Here is an 18,696-nt window from a genome sequence, read left to right as displayed (position 1 = left end):
TGTTGTTTAGCAGGCCCGGGCCAGGATAGATCCCTCCAGCCCTGGTGTATGTGGCTGGCTCCCTACCCACTGAGCTACCGGTGCCAAGCCGGCAACCCTTTACTTTTATCCTCACTCGTAGCTTGAGTCGGAATTGCCTTTCTCTCAGAATACTTCCATTTCCGTTTTGCTTCCTCTCCTGTGCCTGGGTCTCTTGCTGTCTTTTTGGCCATGGTTGGTTTTGACAGTCTGCGTTTGAGGCAGACTGCCAGTGTCGAGACTAGGAGGAAAGCAGAGGAGGGCATGATAATTGGCTTGAGCTGAAGGTGGGTAAGGTGGGGGGCTGACCCTGAGGGCGGCTCCACCCCACTGCCATGGAGGAAGGGGCTCCTACTGTATTTCTGATGACCTTCTTGCAGAGAGAGAGAGAGAGCGCCCTAATGGGGTGAGGATGGCGTTAGGGAAGGGTGGCTCCGGCCTCTTTGCCCTCAGCAGCTAGAGTTGCTGGCCTTTGATAGCACATGTTGTTTCTCTGGCACCAGCAACAGGACTGAGAGGGGACTCTAGCTCTGGGTCCCCAGCCTGCCTTCCCTCTGCCTTGCAGAGAAGGATGCCGGGTGAGGCTCTGGGACAGGGATGGTGCTCCAGGGCCCACCGAGGCCCCATCCTCTTTGGTTTGCATCCTCTGTCCTGCCCTCTCTGTTCTGTCTCTTCTTAGCTCTGTAGCCATCACACCTTACCTTTGTCCCAGGAGATCCAGAAAGAATGGGAGTATCTAAGGAACTGAGGCTGTCCTCAGTGCCAAACACACTGAGTTGCTGTTGGTGACTGGGGCGAGGCCAGTTGGGGAGGGTGAGCGGCTCCCTGGCCAAGGCCTACTGCCTTTTCCTTTGCCACCTGCTGCCGGAGGTGGGTGCCAGCCATTATTCTGGGGCCCTGCCGTGGGAAATGGTGTGAAGGTTATGACCGATCCCCTGCCTTTGGCTGGGGTAGGGATGGGGAGCTGCTGGCCTTGCCCTGATGGCCTCTGAGGCTTTTGTCCACTCTGTTCCCCCAGGCCGGGCCAGTCTCCACGATAAGGCATCCTTGCGGCTGGAGCAGGTTCGCTCCGAGGACCAGGGCTGGTACGAGTGCAAAGTGCTCATGCTGGACCAGCAGTATGACACCTTCCACAACGGGAGCTGGGTCCACCTCACTATCAATGGTGCGTATGGGCCGCCTCATGGGGGTCGGGGCCAGGAAGGCTGCCTCTGAGGACTGTTCTGGGGAAAGCTCTCTCCTGAACCCTGTCCCTCCCCCGAGCCCTGGCTCATGAGCTGTCAGCTGTCAGCCGGTGCCCTCTTGGCTGTCCTGGCCTTGGGCTCGGCATGGGTACATGAGAGGGGTGGCTCTGTGCCCTGTGATGCTGCCAGAGGTCTGTAGAGGGAAGCTGTGTCTTGAAATCAGGAGGGTGGAGGCTTTGGGGGGCAAAATTGGTCCCTACTGAGATCATGTCCCAGCCTCGATAGCCAGCAGAACCCCCTCAGTCCCACCATTAGTGTTTTTTCTTAGATTGATGTTGTGGCTTCCTGTTAAGTGTGTCCCTCTGAGGAGAGCGTGCTAAGAGTCTGTCGTGGGCCAGCCCTGTCCCAGATGACGGGTAGACAACGGCAAGCAAACCCACACACCATCCCCGCCCCTGTGGGTTTTCCCGGCTAACAAAGTCTGAGGATCCTGGGAGGAGCAATGGTTTTAGTGGCTATCAGCTATTTATAGCTCAGGCTAAATGAGTTGTGCTGTGCAGATGCTTTTCCAGTGCCAGGTGAGGGCCAGGGGCCAGGCGAGCCTGCTGAGTCTCGGGACAGCTGTGAGGGCACTGAGGCTGGGCCCTGGGGTCTCCTTGGGAGTCCTCACCTGGGAGGCGGTACCCTGGAGGAGCCTGAAGGCTGAAACCATGGAGAAAACAAGAGGATGTGGTCTCCGGAGTAGGAGGGGGCAGGGTTTTCCATTCTGTTTTGCTTCAGTTTTTTGCCAGACCCTTCTTTATGCAGTGGATGAAAAAAATGTGTTCGGCCACGGCTGGGCTGCAGACACCGTGCTAGTTACTGAGGCTTCCACAACTTGCATGTGCCACCTGCACTTAGCTCCTCACGGCTCTGATGTCTGAGACTGGAGATGCTGTGGCTGGAGGAGAGAAATTGGTCTCCATCCAGCTTGGAAGGTCTCAACACGGGTCTCCCCTGAGGGGTAGCTCTCCCCTCCTTACCTAGTGGAGCTCCTTCTGGTTTGGGAACCAGGGGGGAATAGGAGCTCTCCCCTCCTTACCTAGTGGAGCTCCTTCTGGTTTGGGAAGCTGGGGGAATAGGACCACTGGCCTGTAGGAAGAGAGACCTCCAAGATGGTGGCCCCACATCCGTGTTGGTCCAGGCTGCCTGGCCCATCCTCCACGGTGGATGCACTTGGCTCCTGTCCATCAGTCCCAACAGACTGATTGGAGGTATATTTTAAATCTTGGGTGGGTTGTTCCTTCCACCCAGCAAGCTTTTGAATCAGCCCCTTTTGATGCCAGCTGTTGTGTGAGCAGGGAATGAAAACTCATCTGAATAGTAACCCAAGCGAAGCATAATTCGAAAGGTAAATCGTTGCTACAAGCTTCTCTGGGTGAGCACCCGGCCAGGAGTCCCCACATTGCTTCCTCTCTCCTGTGCTCTTTCTTAAATGGGGTGAAAGTCTTTGGAGGTGCTGCCTGTGCCTTTCACAGCATCCTGGCTGGTCGTGTCTGTCTCAGGAGTCTGAGACACCAGGTGTAAAATGGACACACCTCGGACGGGCAGGTAGAATTTAGTTTGAATCGTAGGTTCTGTCTTAGCTTGTGTGAACTGGGAATTCCTAATTGCTTAGAGTGGTGTAAGTGTGGAGCAAGATCCTGAAAAGATTTGGTTTACTTGGTGAACCTGCTGTGTGTTCCCTGTTTCATCGACATTGACTTTCAAAGACAAGTTACCTCTTTAACGTTTAGCTTCCTCCACTACAAAAAAACAATGCCTGTTTGTAAGGCTGGTGCGAGGATTAAGTGCAGCGTGATGTGAGAAAATGTCTTGCCTGGTGTCTGGAACATTAATTACATGTGGGTAATTATGTGTGAGATGTTGGCCATCCTCTTTCTCAAGAGGGGAAAAAATAAAGTCAGAGGAAAACCAAGTGGTAGCTGGGATGTCAGGCCTGGAATTTGCAGAGGGCTTCGGTAATCTAAAAGGCCCTGTGAATCCATCCATAATTATCTATTCAAAACATACGTTTGCATGTTGCACTCTGTGGCCAGCCGAGAGGACACAGCAGGAGGCCCAACACAGTCCTGGCTCTTAGGGAGACATTGAGAGACAGTCAAGTGTGGAGATGGCTGCAATATGGCTTTGAGAGCACCGGAGAGAGCTTCTCTGGAGAAATGGCTTCTGCTCAGAGACCTGGCCAGGCTGGGGAGTTAGATGGAGGTAGGAGGTGGGAAGGGTAATCCTAGCAGAGGGCACAGCATGCCCAGAAGCCTGGAAGGATGGAGCGGCGCTTCAGGAAGCTCGGGCAAGTTGTTCCTAGGAAGTGTTGGCCAGAGAAGCTGAGGGTGATACCTTGTCTGCTGTAGGCTAGAGAACCAAGGCTGATAATTGAACAGGTTTTGCCTAATCCAGGAGCCCACCTGCAAACAGGGAGGGCAGAACAGACCCCTCCTAAGGTGAAAGAGGGTTCTCTGTTCCCTTCCCTTCTGCATGGGTTCTGAGGTTCCTTCTCACAGAAATATTCCCATTATGGAAGGAGAGAATCAGAGCGCCAGCATTCCACCACGTCCAGCTAGAATGTTTAATGTCGGCATTTTCTGACAGGGATCACCTTTGGAAAGTGAAAGGCCAGTGAAAAATTAGAATTACAAATCGCCTCGGTTCCCCTTCTGTGTTCTCTTTGAAGACCAGTTGGGTGGAAACAAACCCAATTATTTCTTTATCACGTATAAAATACCGGAAAAGCCCAAGCCGAGGCTTGCTTTAGGTTGGTGAATTCCACGGAGGAGAGGCCAGCCTATTCCTAACCTGCACTATTAATTATAGGGCACTCGTGAGAAAGAATTAAGCCCGGCGATGCAGCTGGCAAGCTAACATCTAATTCTGTAAATAATTGAGAGTCAAACCATTATTTTCCTGAAAACTCGAAATTGTTCAAAGTACTTTCCTGATTAGCACCTAAATAATAAAGTAATTATGTAATTAGTAAGTAATTTGTCACTTCAGGATGTAAATTTAATTTAGTATCTTTTCTTTTAAGCTTGACACCAGAGGTAATCGGGGCCATGGCTGTGTTAACTGTATTTCAGGGGACCGGTGGGGGAAGGAGGAACTGTCTTGGAGATGCTATGAGTCTCCCAGTGGGAGGATCCCAGGAGCCCTGTACAAGGACGTAGAAAGACTTTTTGCCACTACTCTTACTATATTCTTAGATATTGGACAAGAATTGATTTTCTCGGGAAGGCGTGTTGTCTGTATTTTTGTAGATGATGAAGTGTGCTCTTTAATTCTCAGGTCCCTTGTCACAAGCCCATTGTGTGCCCACGCTGGGCTATGGGTTTAGGGGGTCGTACATGAAGGTGGTCATGTTCTTAAGGACCATGTTCTTTGTGTTTGCATTTATGTTGGCCTGGGGGTGTGGATGTGCGTGCACACCTTCATCGATTCATTTGTTTCATTCATCTGTTCACTTGACAAATATCTGTTGAACACGCTGCTGCCTCTGGGAACTGTGCTGAAAACTGGACATACAGAAGGGGTCTGCCGCCGAGGAACCACCATTGTTATAAAGGAGACAGATAAGGCTCGGGGCCTGTGGCTCAAGTGGCTAAGGCGCCAGCCACATACACCTAAGGTGGCGGGTTCGAATCCAGCCCGGGCCGCCAAACAACAATGATGGCTGCAACCAAAAAAAAAATAGCCAGGCGTTGTGGCGGGCACCTGTGGTCCCAGCTACTTGGGAGGCTGAGGCAGGAGACTCGCTTGAGCCCAGGAGTTGGAGGTTGCTGTGAGCTGTGATGCCATGGCACTCTACCCAGGGGGATAGCTTGAGGCTCTGTCTCAAAAAAAAGGAGACAGATAAGATGCAAGTCAGCAAATATATATTTTTGAGCCCCAGGGACTACTGGAATGTACCCTCTGCCCCTCACCCTGCCTCTGCACGCCCAGCTCCCCTCCTAAGTTCTGGCTGGCGAGCAGTAAGATTCCTCCAGAGACAAAATCATTCCTTGCTCTGGACTTAAAAAGAGCAGAGCAAGTCTCTCCTGTGTATCTTTGTTTGGGCTTTGCTAGGAGAAGGGTGGATAGGAAGGGTGTGAGAGAGAGAGAGAGAGAGAGAGAGAGGGAGAGAGAGGAGAATAAACCAGTGCAAGGAAATAGAGAATGATGGAATGCTGTTTTATTTTTTAGAGACAGTCTCGCTCTGTTGCCCAGGCCACAGTGCCTTGGCGTCATAGGTTATAGCAACCTCTAACTCCTGGGTTCAAGCAATCTTCCCGCTGCAGCCTATAGGCACCTGCTGTGATGCCCGGCTAATTTTTCTATTTTGAGTGGAGACAGGGTCTCACTCTTTCTCAGGCTGGTCTCAAACTTCTGAACTTTTTTTTTTTGAGACAGAGCCTCAAGTTGTCCCCCTGGGTAGAGTGCTGTGGCATCAAAGCTCACAGCAACCTCCAACTCCTGGGTTCAAGCGAGTCTCCTGCCTCAGCCTCCCAAGTAGCTGGGACCACAGGCGCCCACCACAATGCCTGGCTATTTTTTGGTTGCAGCCGTCATTGTTGTTTTTGGTGGGCCAGGCTGGATTCGAACTCGCCACCTTAGGTGTATGTGGCTGGTGCCTTAGCCACTTGAGCCACTGGTGCCGAGCCTGAACTCCTGAGCTTAAATGATCCTCCTGCCTTGGCCTCCCAGAGTGCTGGGATTACAGTTGTGAGCCTCCGCCCTGCCCTGGCGTGCTGTTTTAGATGGATGAGCTGACCAGGCGGTGTTTTAGCAAAGACTTCCATGAATTAAAGAAGTGAGGTCCAGGTATGGAGTTCCAGGCAGGAAGAAGAGCAAGAGCAGAGGCCCTGAGGGCAGAAGTTCTCGGCACATTGGAGGAAGGCGAGGAATGCCAGTGGGTAAAGCACAGTGAAGGGAGGCTGTGGGCCTGACACACTCTGCAGTGAGGGGAAGGGAGACGCCTCCCAGAGCCCCCCACTGGCACCTCAGGGACTGCTGGGGAGAAGACCATGCTGGTGGTAGTAATGGCAGAATAACCGGCATGTTACATATGTGTGCATTTCATAAGATGCTTTTCACAAACATTTATTCCTTACATCAGTTCTGGAGGGTGGATGATTTAGGTGAAGCCTCCCTGGAGATTACCTCAAGTGGCAGGCTAGCAGTTGAACCTGGTTCTGAGCTTTGGGTGGCAGCCTGGCGCCGTGGGCCTCCGGCTGGCATTGTGGAGTGGAGGCCTCCTTGTCATTTCAGAAGACCGAGAAGATGGGGGAACTGATGGTCCAAGGGGTTAAGATTGACCAGATTGCTTCTACAAGCAGCTCAGGCAAATGAGTCTCTTAAAAGCCGATTATCCAAACAGGATGGAGTTTTAATCAAATCTCCAATATGGGGGGGAAGAGAACCTGGCCCAATCAGAGACTTAGGAAGGGAGGAGTCTGCAGAAAGGGAGGAAGGTGAATGATCTCTGTGGGGTCTGGGGAAAGTTAGACTCCTTGTAGTCTTGGCCTGTGATCTGTGTGAGGCCTGGATAGGGCTCAGCTGGCAGGTGTCCTGGAAATGTTGGGGGCCTGGCTGAACTGGGGTTCTGGAATTAAGGGCTTCTGTGTATCAGGAACAGCCCTGAGGAGAAAGACTAAGGGTGATTAGATCGGCTGGGGAGCCGGTGGCAAACAGGTGAGCCGGAAAGGCCACCAGGAAGCTGTCTTGTTGATGTTATGTCCCTAATACTGAGCACAGCGGCCTTCTTATAGAAGATGCTCCACGAACGTTAGTTTATTGGGGATACACAGTTGGAGACAGTGTGGAATTTGGACCCAGCCAGGCTGAGTCTGGAAGTAGGAGTCTCTCCTGCCCCTGAAACATTCAGGGCAGTGGATGTCATGCATCTCCACTGCGCTCGGCCCTCCTCATGCTGGTGGAGATGCAGTGAGGGTTACAACCAGGGCGGGCACTGCCTGCAGGCAGCGACGTGGCTGATGCCATCCTTCACTATCCTGCTGTCTTTTGCAGCCCCTCCCACCTTTACAGAAACACCCCCCCAGTACATCGAGGCCAAGGAAGGTGGCAGTATTACCATGACCTGCACGGCTTTTGGGAACCCCAAGCCCATTGTCACCTGGCTAAAGGAGGGGACGCTCCTAGGTGCTAGTGGGAAGTACCAGGTGAGTGTGGGTCTGGGCTGGGGCCATGTCGGTCACTCGTCCCCATCTCCCTCCCCTCCAAGGCCACCTCCCACTACGGCTGGCCACTGACACTATGTGCACAGGCACAGGGGATGTGAGAAGCTGACAGCCCAGCATGGCTGCAGGTGTCCTGCCTGTGTCATACAAGGGCAGCTGGTCAGGAAGTACCTGCCCTCTGAATCCCCAGTTGCATGTGTCCCTGAGACATTGGCAGGGCCCACGGGTGGGTGCTCAGGTGCTGAGCTCCATCCATCCTTGGCCCCCAGGTGAGTGACGGCAGCCTGACAGTGACATCGGTCAGTCGGGAGGACAGAGGCGCCTACACCTGTCGAGCATACAGCATCCAGGGGGAGGCTGTCCATACAACCCACCTGCTGGTCCAAGGTAGTGTGTACTCAGGCTCTCATGGGGGACCTCGGTCCAGTTGAGCTATGGAGGGTGTTTACTCTGGTCATACCTGGCACGGCAGGGGGTGGCATGGAGATGCAGGCAGGGCTCCTGTGTGCCATGTGCCTAACCTCACCGTTTCCGCATAGGCCTGCCTGGGAAAGGGCAGGGCCAGGCATGACACTGTGTGGGGGGAGGCACTGTGTTGCCTGGGTTTCCAGTTTCTCCCTCTGTCCAGATAGCATCCCTGCCATGCCTCCACCTACCTCCGAGAGGAGCCGTCCCTCAGGTCATCTATCCATTAGTGATGGCATCAATAAATATAGGAGTCCAGCCCAAGCCCAGACAGTTAAATAACACTGAGGGCATTTGGCAGAGCTGAGGTCTGTGCAGTCCGCACCAAGAGATGCCAGTCCATCCTGCCTGGGACCCCACAGTCCCCCAGGAGAGGCTGGGCACTGCCCAGGGTGGTACAGTGTCTGAGGGGCAGGGTCTGTTCAGGGCTTGTCTCTGCCCTGCCTACTGGAGGAACACAAGGGGAGGATGGAGGTGGCCACATGCTCCTGCTCCTGCTGCTGCTGCTCTGAGTGCTGAGCCATCGCTGGGGCCTGAGGTCCCTCAAAGCCTAGACAGACACTGCCCGTCCCTTGGGAGGGAGCCAGCACCAGGGACTGCTGGACGGCAGCTCCTGTCCCTCTGCACCCGTAGCTGCCCTCCTGACTTGGCTGGCGAGCAGCCCAAGGCTCTGATTCTTCCAGAGACAAGATCATTTCTTGCTCTGGATTTTAAGAGTGGCCTTTGTCCCTCCTGTGTGTCTCTGGGCGCAGGGAGGACAGGAATGGGGTGTGTGGGAGAGATGGCTGGTCTGGGGGTCATGGTAGCAGGTGGGGTGGAGCAGGTGCCGAGAGACAGCGTGTGGAAGCGTCTCCATGCCAACCGCGGGGTCATGCTGTCCCCAGCGCCCCTTCCCGGGGCACTCAGAGCTTCCTGGAGGCTGGTGCTGTTGCCCTCCCTGCGCAGGCGAGGTGATGTCTATTCCTTGCTCTCCCCAGGGCCGCCTTTCATTGTTTCCCCTCCTGAGAACATCACTGTCAACATATCCCAGGACGCTCTGCTCACCTGCCGGGCAGAGGCGTATCCCGGCAACCTCACCTACACCTGGTACTGGCAGGACGAGAACGTCTACTTCCAGAAGTGAGCACCTGCCTCTGACCCTCTCACAGTGGTCCCAGCCCAGGTCCCAGGGGAAGGCCTCAGAGCAGAACCTGTGCTCATGCAGCTGCCCTGGGCTCCAGGAGCTGGGACAGGCAGGTGGTTCAAACTGCGGGTCCCACATGCTGAGGCCAGAGTCTGCACGGAGAGGTCTTGGGAGAGGGGCCCATTGCTATGTTGCTGTGGCAGGACCCCCATGTCCTACCTGTCAGCACCTCCCCCCATGTTCTTTGTGTGCTTTGCAGCGACCTGAAGCTGAGGGTGCGAATCCTGATCGATGGGACCCTGATCATCTTTCGGGTGAAGCCAGAAGACGCAGGGAAGTACACCTGTGTCCCTAGCAACAGTCTGGGGCGCTCCCCCTCCGCCTCGGCGTACCTGACGGTGCAGTGTGAGTCGGGGTGCGGGAGAGCCCAGTTGGTGGGGGCTCCAGAATGTGCAGGCCATATTGGGCAGACTGCAGGCTGGAGGGCAGCAAATACCAAGCTTCCTTCAGGGGAATGTGGGGGGAGGAAGGAGTGAGGGAGAAGAAGGGGGCAGGAGGGGAGGCCCAGCCCTGCCGGCATCGCTGTCTGTGCTAGGCTGGTTACTGCAGGATCTACACTTAGGTTGAGCTGAAGGAGAAGCAAGCACTCTGGGCAGTTGACTAAATAGTTGTCCTTGGGCTGGACGCTGGCCAGCACCTCTGCACCTTGACTGAAGTGTCTGAGGGAGCGCCTCCAAGAGTCAGTACAGGTTAGATTTCCCGCCAGCCACACACCGTGGATGCGGCAGGCAGGGTCGAGAGCTCCCTCTTCTGGGGCATGTTGGTCTGGCTCCCATGCGGCTTCCTGGGTGCCCTTCTCTGGGGTTGCTGGAGATGCAAATGAATGAGCTGCTCCTCACCCAGAACAATCGTGGGCTTTTGTTGAGGACAATAATTCTGTTTGCTAATCTTCAATGGTGGGAACACGGGCAGTTGCTTTCCCGCCCCCTGGCGAGCTGAGCATTGTGTGTGAGAGAGGAAAGATGAGTAATGAAGGTTCACGTCTCCCTTGATTTGTGGATGGCCCTGTCACTCAGGCAACAAAGGCCCCCGCTGTTGCTGTAGGTGACACTCTTCATCACTCAGGGCTGGCGTGGGAGGATTACTCACACCCGGAGGGGCAGGGGTGAGGAGTGGCAGAGTCTGGAGATGTTGGCCCTCGGTCAGTGTATGAGCTGAGGACAAGCAGAGAAGCAGTTGGTGGCCCCAGAGGCAGCTCATCTGTGGCTGTCTGGAGCTGGGTATTGCATGTGGCTGCCATTGAGCGGTCAAGGTGGTAGGGCCCAGAGGGACCTCCTGAGCCCCGTCGGACCCCCCACACCACACTCTTACCGCTTTCTCATCTTGATGGAGTACATTGTACCTCGTCTCCTGGCTTCCACTGGCAACAGCTTGAAAGGACTTTTAGCTGCTGTGTTACCAGTTCCAAGCTTCACAGAGCCGTGAGGCCCAGGGCCACAGGTCTAGCCCACCAGACCACAGCGAGTCGAGGAGTTGCTCGTGAGTGAATTAGGACAAGCTGGGTGGAGCGGCAAGGACCAAAGGGAGGGAGACCTGCCCCTCAGAGGAGTGTCCTGTCCCTTGGGCTAGGTGCACGCTGTGCCATCAGGGCAGGAAAGTGTCTGTGATGGGCCCAGGGAGCCAATGGGAGAGGTGGTCTGTGGGACGCTAAGCCCACCTGGAACAAGGCCCCAGACTGCCAGCCCCAGGCTGTCTGTCTGTCGGGAGGCATGTTTTGGTTTCCCCCGTCTCCAACGGGCGCCAGCACCCCCCACCCATCCTTGTCCTTTTTTACCTCCTTCCTGCCTTTAAAGAAAAGCCAGGGGGTTGAGATTTACAGGTGGGTGAGACGAGGATCTTTATTTCTGCTAAAAAGCAGTGTTCAGAGTATTTCCCATTCATAAACCCTTTGAAAATCTTGGAGGAGAAAAAAAAAAATTCTACCATACAAAAGTAGGAAGCTATGTCTAAATATATAACTCGGCCTGGTATTTATGTAATGCTGTTCTCTGAAGAGCTCAAAATGCTTAAAAGATACCAGCTCATTCATCCTCCCTGCCTCCTTAGTTCTGTAGCCTTCTGCTCCGTAGCCTTCAGGGGAAGTTGGGGAGAATTGAGAGGAGGTGACTCAGGCTGCTGGCAGGAGGTGTGGGGTGCTCTTGTGGTCTCCCGAGAGCCTCTCGTCTGTTCTGTGGCCAGGGCTGATTCTGCATCTCAACCGCAGAGTGAGATGGGGAAACCGAGGCCTAGGGAGGCTGAACAGACAGCAGAGTGGAGAGAGAAGAACGGCCCCTGTGATTATGCCAGTGTGGGTCATATCTGCAGAAGTGATGGCTGCCCAAGAGAAATTTGGGGATAAGGAGGGGTGGGAAAAGGGCAGGCAAATGTTGGCTTCACGGATCAGGGTCTAAGGGCTTAGAGTGATGGATGTGGAGAGCCCTTGCCCAATGGGTAAAGTCCATGAGTAGAAGCATTTGGGGAGTGCCATGGGCTGGGGTAGCCTGGAGCATGCCTTTGAGTGCCTCCAGGTGCTGGGCACAGCGGTCCTACAGTCTGGGTGTGCACGTGGGCTCGCCCCCGCCTGGATTTCTCACTTTGTGTCCCGTGTCTGTCTTCTCTCCCACCCATGCTAACTCTCCGCAGACCCCGCCCGCGTGCTCAACATGCCCCCTGTCATTTATGTGCCCGTGGGGATCCATGGCTATATCCGCTGCCCCGTGGACGCAGAGCCACCAGCCACCGTGGTCAAGTGGAACAAAGACGGGCGCCCCCTGCAGGTTGAGAAGGTGCTAGAGAGACGCACGTGGGGTTTCAGAAAGAGAGGCCCCTCCTGACCTCCAGATGTTGCCTCTAGGGTCAGGTTTTCTGCTAGGACTTCCCTGCCTCCTCTAAAGTCTCTGCAGAGACAAAGAGCTGCTTCTCTGGGGGTGTGTAGTATGGCAGGAGCTTTGCTGTTCTCCTAGGACGTGCAGACAGTTCCCACCCTGCTATAGCTGGGGCTCTGTCCAGCATTGTCTGCCCAGCTCAGATCCCACCTGGAGGGGAGCGGGACTCAGTGCCCGTTCCCTGACCAGCCGTCCCTGCTTTGTTGTCTGGCCGGCAGAACTTAGGTTGGACCTTGATGGAAGATGGCTCCATTCGAATCGAGGAGGCCACAGAAGAGGCCCTTGGCACTTATACCTGTGTGCCTTACAACACCTTGGGGACCATGGGCCAGTCTGCTCCTGCAAGGCTTGTCCTGAAGGTGAGGCCCCAGGGTTGTGGGTGGCCAGCATGAGGGCGGGCACCTGAACCCCTGGCTTCATGTATATGCCTGTGCCCCCTGCAGGACCCCCCGTACTTCACGGTGCTACCAGGCTGGGAGTACAGGCAGGAGGCCGGCCGGGAGCTGCTCATCCCCTGTGCAGCCGCAGGGGATCCCTTCCCTGTCATCACGTGGAGAAAGGTACCTGGGCTCTGGAATTCCTGGGGCCGTGGGGGAGGTGGGGACCTGGTGACTAGTTTTGTTCTGGATCTGTGCGGGGCAGTGTCCAGGTTGGTGGCTTCCTTCCTCACCTTCCTTTCTGTCCCAATCCTCTCCCTGCCCCCTTGTTTGGCCAAGGTAGGGAAGCCCAGCAGAAGCAAGCACAACGTCCTGCCCAGTGGGAGTCTCCAGTTTCGCGCCCTGAGTAAGGAGGACCACGGGGAGTGGGAATGTGTCGCCACCAACGTGGTCACGAGCATCACTGCCAGCACCCACCTCACTGTCATTGGTACTTGGCTGGTGGGGCTGGGTGGGGCTGGACAGCAGGGCAGAGAGCGGCTGGTGGGGGCCGGGGCTGGGTGGCTGCCCTCTGCAGTGACTTTCCTAACTCAGGCCAGCCACTGAGCTCAGAGTCTAACAGGCTCTGTGAGGGAAGATCAGCTGGCATCTTGTCCTTGGGGAAGTCTTTTTCTGATGGGGACAAGCTGAGTGTACCCAGCAACCACCCTTCCCCGACATAGAAAAGACCTGAGACCCAAGGTTGGGGCAGGGGGATGTCTTTCTCTGGGGTTCTTATTTTTGATGGCCTGAGGTAGGGGACCCCCAAGACCTCGCCTGCTCTTGTAGTCTGTCCCTTTGAGTCCTGGCAGCTATAATTGTAACCGTAGCCAACACTTTTGAGCTGTTACCAGCGGCCTTAGGCTGTGTACCTACCAGGGTTCTGCCTACCTCATCATCCACAGTTCTGGGCGCTGGGGTTCCCTCATTTTGGCGTGGCTGGACCCCCTTCCCTGGGTCTCATTACTAATAAGTCCTGGGTCTAGGACTCAAGCCTGAGTTGAATTGCTTTTTTTTTTTTTTTTTTTTGAGATGAAGTTTCACTATGTTGCCCTCAGTAGAGTGCTGTGGCATCATAGCTCATAGCAACCTCAAACACAAAGTTTCTTGCCTCAGCCTCCCAAGTAGCTGGGAGTACAGGTGCCCGCCACAACGCCTGGCTAATTTTTGGTTGTAGTTGGCCCTGGCTGGATTTGAACCCACCAGCTCCTGTGTATGTGGCTGGCATCGCTAGCTGCTGAGCTACAGGCGCCGAGCCTCCGAGTTGAATTTCTTAACTGCTGTGTCAAGCTACCACTCACACCAGTGGTCAGGTGGGATAGGCTATCTTGTGAGGCCACAGAGCTTTATAGGAGACGGGACTTTCTGGCTTTGCCTATGACTGTAGAGGCCAGTGTTTCTGTGCTTGCCAAGGATCTCAGGATTTTGGTCTGGGATGAGGAGTGTTCTGGTTTCTCTTTGGCCCATATCCCTGATGCTCATGATCTGCTAGTAGGACCAGACCACACAGTGGACAGGCTTCCCTCTCCAACTCTACTCACCAGTAGCTTCAGGGAGCCAGCACCTAAGAGTGTCCCCTTGTCCCTAGTCACGTCTCCCACAGTACTGCATTCTGCTGCCACAGGCCACGGCCTCTCTGGGGCTCCCGCAGTGAGCTGTGGGCACCTGGAACCATGGGCTCAGTTCTTTTCAGTCTGAGAGGTCCCCACTTGGTTTCTAGGCACCAGCCCCCATGCCCCAGGCAGTGTCCGGGTCCACGTCTCCATGACAACTGCCAATGTGTCCTGGGAGCCCGGCTATGACGGAGGATATGAGCAGACATTCTCAGTTTGGTACGGACCTCTGTGAGTCAGCCCCGCACGCTTTGCTTTCTGCTTCTCCCTCTCCCCACCCCGACTGCAGGCAGTCCAGGGTTGGGGGAGGCTAGGGGATGTGGCTCCTCGGCCAGACCTACAATGGCGAAGTGGGCCAAGGCAGTGACCAGTTCTTACAGGTGATGGCGGCAGTCTGTAAGGCCCTCTGGGCTGCCTTGTCCCCAGCCCTGCGGGTTGAGGTGGCCCAAGTCATGCAAGACTCTCTGCGGCCTCTCCGGGCTGTCCCTGCCCTAAGTTTTATGTTCCTCTAGCTTCCACCTTAAGCACTTTGTGAAATAGCCGAGCCTGAAGGGTAGAATCTAATTTTTATTCTCTCCCTTCCCCAGTGGTCCCAGAGGCCAGTGTGGAGGAGTGTGCTCACCTTCTCGGCCTGTGTTCAGCTTCTGTGTTTTTCTCTCTAGGACCGTGTGTTTCTCTACTACTTGTCCTTCTCTTGTTAATTTAGCCAGATGCAGTGATTTGGGAGCTTTGCCCAAACCTTAGAAGAGACAGAAATCTCTAAAATGCACCAGTCTGGGAGGGAGCAGGAGGCCCAGGAAAGGAGGAAAGAGGCCCAGCTGACCTCCTCTCATCACCCTAGGGATGTTCTCTCCCCACACTCATGTCCTAAGCCAAGAACTGTGGCCATCTGCCTCGTGGGTGACGTCCTTGAGCAGGGATGACAAGCCCCCTTGCTTCCTTTGTTCAGACTTCTATCTCCTGGGCTGTGCTTCCAGCCAGGCTCAGCCAGAGCCTGGGGAGGAAGGGAAGTCAGACTCTAGAGGGGAACTCTGGAATGGGAGAGGGATTCAGAACCGCTGATACACTCCCAACAGCAAGGGAAGTTGAGAAGGGAACCTACCCTGTCATGGTGGTTTAAACTGGGCGGAAAGTCCTTGGCATGTTGAGTTCTGGATAGGTGAGCTGCACCTGGAGGGGGGAGTTGAAGCCAGAACACCCTCCCTTGCCCTCATCTTTATTCCTCCCGTGGCAGGGGTGGGAGGGCACCTAACAAGCCTGCCTGGTGGCTATTGCAAGACTGTGGTGCTGCTTGGCGGCTGCATGGCTGGGGGAGGGGCACTTGGCTTGGCCCAGATGTCTTTGGGGATGCGCCTGAGGCAGGTATGGGTGCAGGCGAGGGGCTCCCTTGCTGCTTGTGGCGCGCCCCACGCTGCTGCACATCTGCATCGCTTCACTGCGTATTGCCCACTGCTTTAGTGCTCTGGCTGGGAAGGGCAGGTGCCAAGGTTGCGGAGGTCCCCTTCCCGCCTTTCTTTCTGACTGCCTCTAACGCTCCGTGTACTGACTCAGGCATTTGGCACTAGCTTCTTTTTGCTGTGCTTTCCGCTGCCTCAGCTCACCCTCCTGGGCATACACGGCAGCAAACCTGTACACCCAAAGGGAAACCCGGTGGGCATCCTCTGCCTTACAGCGCAGGGCTGCAAACGCCGGGCCGCTCCCGCAGGACTACGTCTCCCCCTGGCGGCGACGTCGTGGAACTGCAACTGCCGCCGCAGGCTTTATTGCTTGTTGGGAGTTGGATGCATAGAGCCAGGGAAAGCCCTCACCCGGGTTTCAGTACTCTCCACCTGCTGTGACCTTGCCCTTGATTGCGATTTCTAACTCCTAAACCTTAGGGATCCTGGTCCCACTGTGGGGAGACCCCGGGCATTTTGTCATATGCCCTGGATATCCTTAGATGACCCAAATCTAACTGGACTCAGTGAGCCACTGGGTTACCCTGGGTCCCATTTTTTGTGGTCTCTGGTGGGAAGGGGTAGAAGCCAAGCTACCTGGGTTCCTTCCCTAGTCCTGCCATTGCTGAGTTGTTCTTCCCCACTTTCTAGTGTTCTTACCCCCTTCCACCTTCAGGGTTATGCCCAGGGTGGGGTTCTCCCACAATGCAGCTGGTCTCATGATGAGCATCATAAGCATGACTCAGCCCTCAGGGCCCCTTACAGGGGACGAGGTCCCAGCCATGGCTAGTGACTTGGCACCATGAGGACTGGCACAGCCACAGCCGGGCAGGTCTCGCTCCTTGGTCATCCCCTCTTCCTGCCCTTGAACCTGGGAACGCCCCACCCACCCCCTGCCTTCTCCATGACGACCTTGCTTGTACTCTCCTCTCTCCAGTGTAACCCACCCCACCCCTTGTCTCCTGCCCTGTCTTTGTTTTGGCCAGGACGAAGCGGGCACAGTTTGGGCCCCACGACTGGCTGTCCTTGTTAGTGCCACCGGGACCCAGCTGGCTGCTGGTGGACACTCTGGAGCCTGAGACAGCCTACCAGTTCAGCGTCCTGGCCCAGAACAAGCTGGGAACCAGCGCCTTCAGTGAGGTGGTCACTGTGAACACTTTAGGTGAGGGCCCTGGGCCTGGGGTGTCTCCAGCATATTTCCTGGAGGAGCTGGGATAGTGACGGTGAGGAGGCAGGTGACCCAAGCAGGGGGCGTGTGTGGCCTGCTGCATACCAGGCACTTTGCTAAGTATTTCGTGTAATCATGACATTTGATCTTCCAGGATGGATTTGTCATGCTCTTCTGTGGGGTTTGCCTGGTCTCACCTCAGAACACGGTTGGCCAGATCCCTGTTGTGTTTCTAGATGAAAGAAAGAGGCTTAGCATTTTGCCCTTCCTGGTGAACCACATGTTAGCAACAAGGCCTCACAGGGGAGATCGGGACTCCTTCCTCCGTCCTCCTGAGCCCTGCCTGTCGGTTCTCTCCTTTGGCCCCAGCCCCGTGCAGGCGGCAGGCTTGTGGCCGACTCAAGCTGTGGAGCCTTCTAGTACACGCCAGCTCTTCCTTCCTGGACCCAGTTGCTCACTCTCCCTGCCTGGCACAGTCCTCTGAGGTGGGCGAGAGGGCTGCTGTGAGCAGGCTCTTCCCAGGTGGAGTGGGCGGCACAAAGCCGCCTGTGCCCAGACTCTTCTCCTCAATAGCTGCCGTGGGGGCTGCAGGGAGGAATGTCCACCCCAGCTCTCAGTGACTCTGCTGGGCCTCCTTTTGTCCCCGTGGGCCAGGAAGGGACTTGAGAGTGACCAGCATCCTGTGAGAAGAGTTGCCCAGCTTCTTGGAAGAGCACAAACGATCCTTTGATTACCTGGCATTCTTCCTCTTTCCTTCTTGTTCCCATCTTCCCCCACACCCCCCCTTTTTTTTGGCTGGGGCTGGGTTTGAACCCGTCACCTCCGGCATATGGGGCTGGCGCCCTACTCCTTTGAGCCACAGGCCCTGCCCCTCCCCCCTTTTTAAAAAATTATTTTTGAGACAGAGTCTCATTCTATCGCCCTGATAGAGTGCTGTGGTGTCATAGCTCACAGCAACTTCAGCCTCCTGAGTAGCTGGGTCTGCAGGTGCCTGCCACTCTCCTGGCTAGTTTTTTTTTTTTTTTTTTTTTTGAGACAGAGCCTCAAGCTGTCCCCCTGGGTAGAGTGCTGTGGCATCACAGCTCACAGCAACCTCCAACTCCTGGGCTCAAGTGAGTCTCCTGCCTCAGCCTCCCAAGTAGCTGGGACCACAGGCACCCACCACGATGCCCGGCTGTTTTTTGGTTGCAGCCGTCATTGTTGTTTTGGCGGGCCCGGGCTGGATTCAAACCTGCCACCTTAGGTGTATGTAGCTGGCGCTTTAGCCACTTGAGCCACAGGTGCTGAGCCTGGTTTTTCTATTTTTAGTAGAGATAGGGTCTTGCTCTTGCTCAGGCTGGTCTGGAACTCTGGAGCTCAAGTGATCCACCACCTTGGCCTCCCAGAGTGCTGGGATTATAAGTATGAGCCACTGCGCCTGGCCCATTTTTCCCGCTTTTGAGATTCTTGACTCTCTCATCATGTTCTTTAGCAGAACTCTGAAGGCAGAATCATGAAGCTCTGGGGTCACTGGCCTTGACCTCCTTCCCCTCTTGCACCTGAAATGCTGAGGGTAGGAGCATGCAGGGGTGTGGTGATCTTGGCGCTCGCGACGCCATCACCCTCTTTCCTTTCCCCACTGCAGCATTCCCTATCACAACTCCAGAACCCCTGGTGCTGGTCACCCCACCAAGGTGCCTCATAGCCAATCGGACTCAGCAGGGTGTGCTCTTGTCCTGGCTCCCGCCTGCCAACCACAGCTTTCCCATTGACCGCTACATCATGGAGTTCCGCGTCGGGGAGCGCTGGGAGATGCTCGATGATGCCATCCCAGGCACCGATGCAGAGTTCTTTGCCAAGGATCTGTCACAGGTGAGGGCTCTGCTTTTCTTTGCTGCTATTTCCCAAATTGTGGAAGTGACATGTCTCTAGAGCTTCTGGAAGCTGTGAGTGACCAACTTTGGTTGTGAGGGCAAGCCATGTGCTGTACCCCACACCACCGTTCATGGGTTCTCCAGATCTGCTGCCAAGGATTGGAGCTTGGCAATCCTTGGTGGCAAAAAACTAAAGATTTCACCTAAGCTCTGACATGAGCTGGGCCGCGCAGACAGAGAGGCCAGCATGCACAATCAGGTCACTGACCTCTGCCTTTTTTTTTTTT

The 18,696-nt window shown here is 55.3% G+C and overlaps 1 protein-coding gene across 1 annotated transcript in view; it reads left to right on the top strand.

Moving 5' to 3' along the window:
• The window catches only part of IGSF9B (immunoglobulin superfamily member 9B), a 47,040-nt gene that overhangs the window by 11,175 nt on the left and 17,169 nt on the right, over nucleotides 1-18,696 (top strand). The window contains exons 3-14 of the mRNA XM_003795916.2: nucleotides 1,037-1,183; nucleotides 7,242-7,393; nucleotides 7,681-7,798; nucleotides 8,854-8,995; nucleotides 9,259-9,404; nucleotides 11,682-11,824; nucleotides 12,142-12,282; nucleotides 12,367-12,483; nucleotides 12,640-12,790; nucleotides 14,060-14,171; nucleotides 16,375-16,550; nucleotides 18,181-18,407. Coding sequence (XP_003795964.2) covers nucleotides 1,037-1,183; nucleotides 7,242-7,393; nucleotides 7,681-7,798; nucleotides 8,854-8,995; nucleotides 9,259-9,404; nucleotides 11,682-11,824; nucleotides 12,142-12,282; nucleotides 12,367-12,483; nucleotides 12,640-12,790; nucleotides 14,060-14,171; nucleotides 16,375-16,550; nucleotides 18,181-18,407 — 1,772 coding nt within the window. The remainder of the gene's footprint in view (nucleotides 1-1,036; nucleotides 1,184-7,241; nucleotides 7,394-7,680; nucleotides 7,799-8,853; nucleotides 8,996-9,258; nucleotides 9,405-11,681; nucleotides 11,825-12,141; nucleotides 12,283-12,366; nucleotides 12,484-12,639; nucleotides 12,791-14,059; nucleotides 14,172-16,374; nucleotides 16,551-18,180; nucleotides 18,408-18,696) is intronic.

The sequence above is a fragment of the Otolemur garnettii genome, unplaced genomic scaffold (assembly GCF_000181295.1).
Source record: "Otolemur garnettii isolate 467f Iridium unplaced genomic scaffold, OtoGar3 scaffold00097, whole genome shotgun sequence".
Taxonomy (NCBI): Eukaryota; Metazoa; Chordata; class Mammalia; order Primates; family Galagidae; genus Otolemur; species Otolemur garnettii.
Note: the sequence above shows the minus strand (reverse complement) of the source record. Positions and strands in the feature narration are given on the sequence as shown.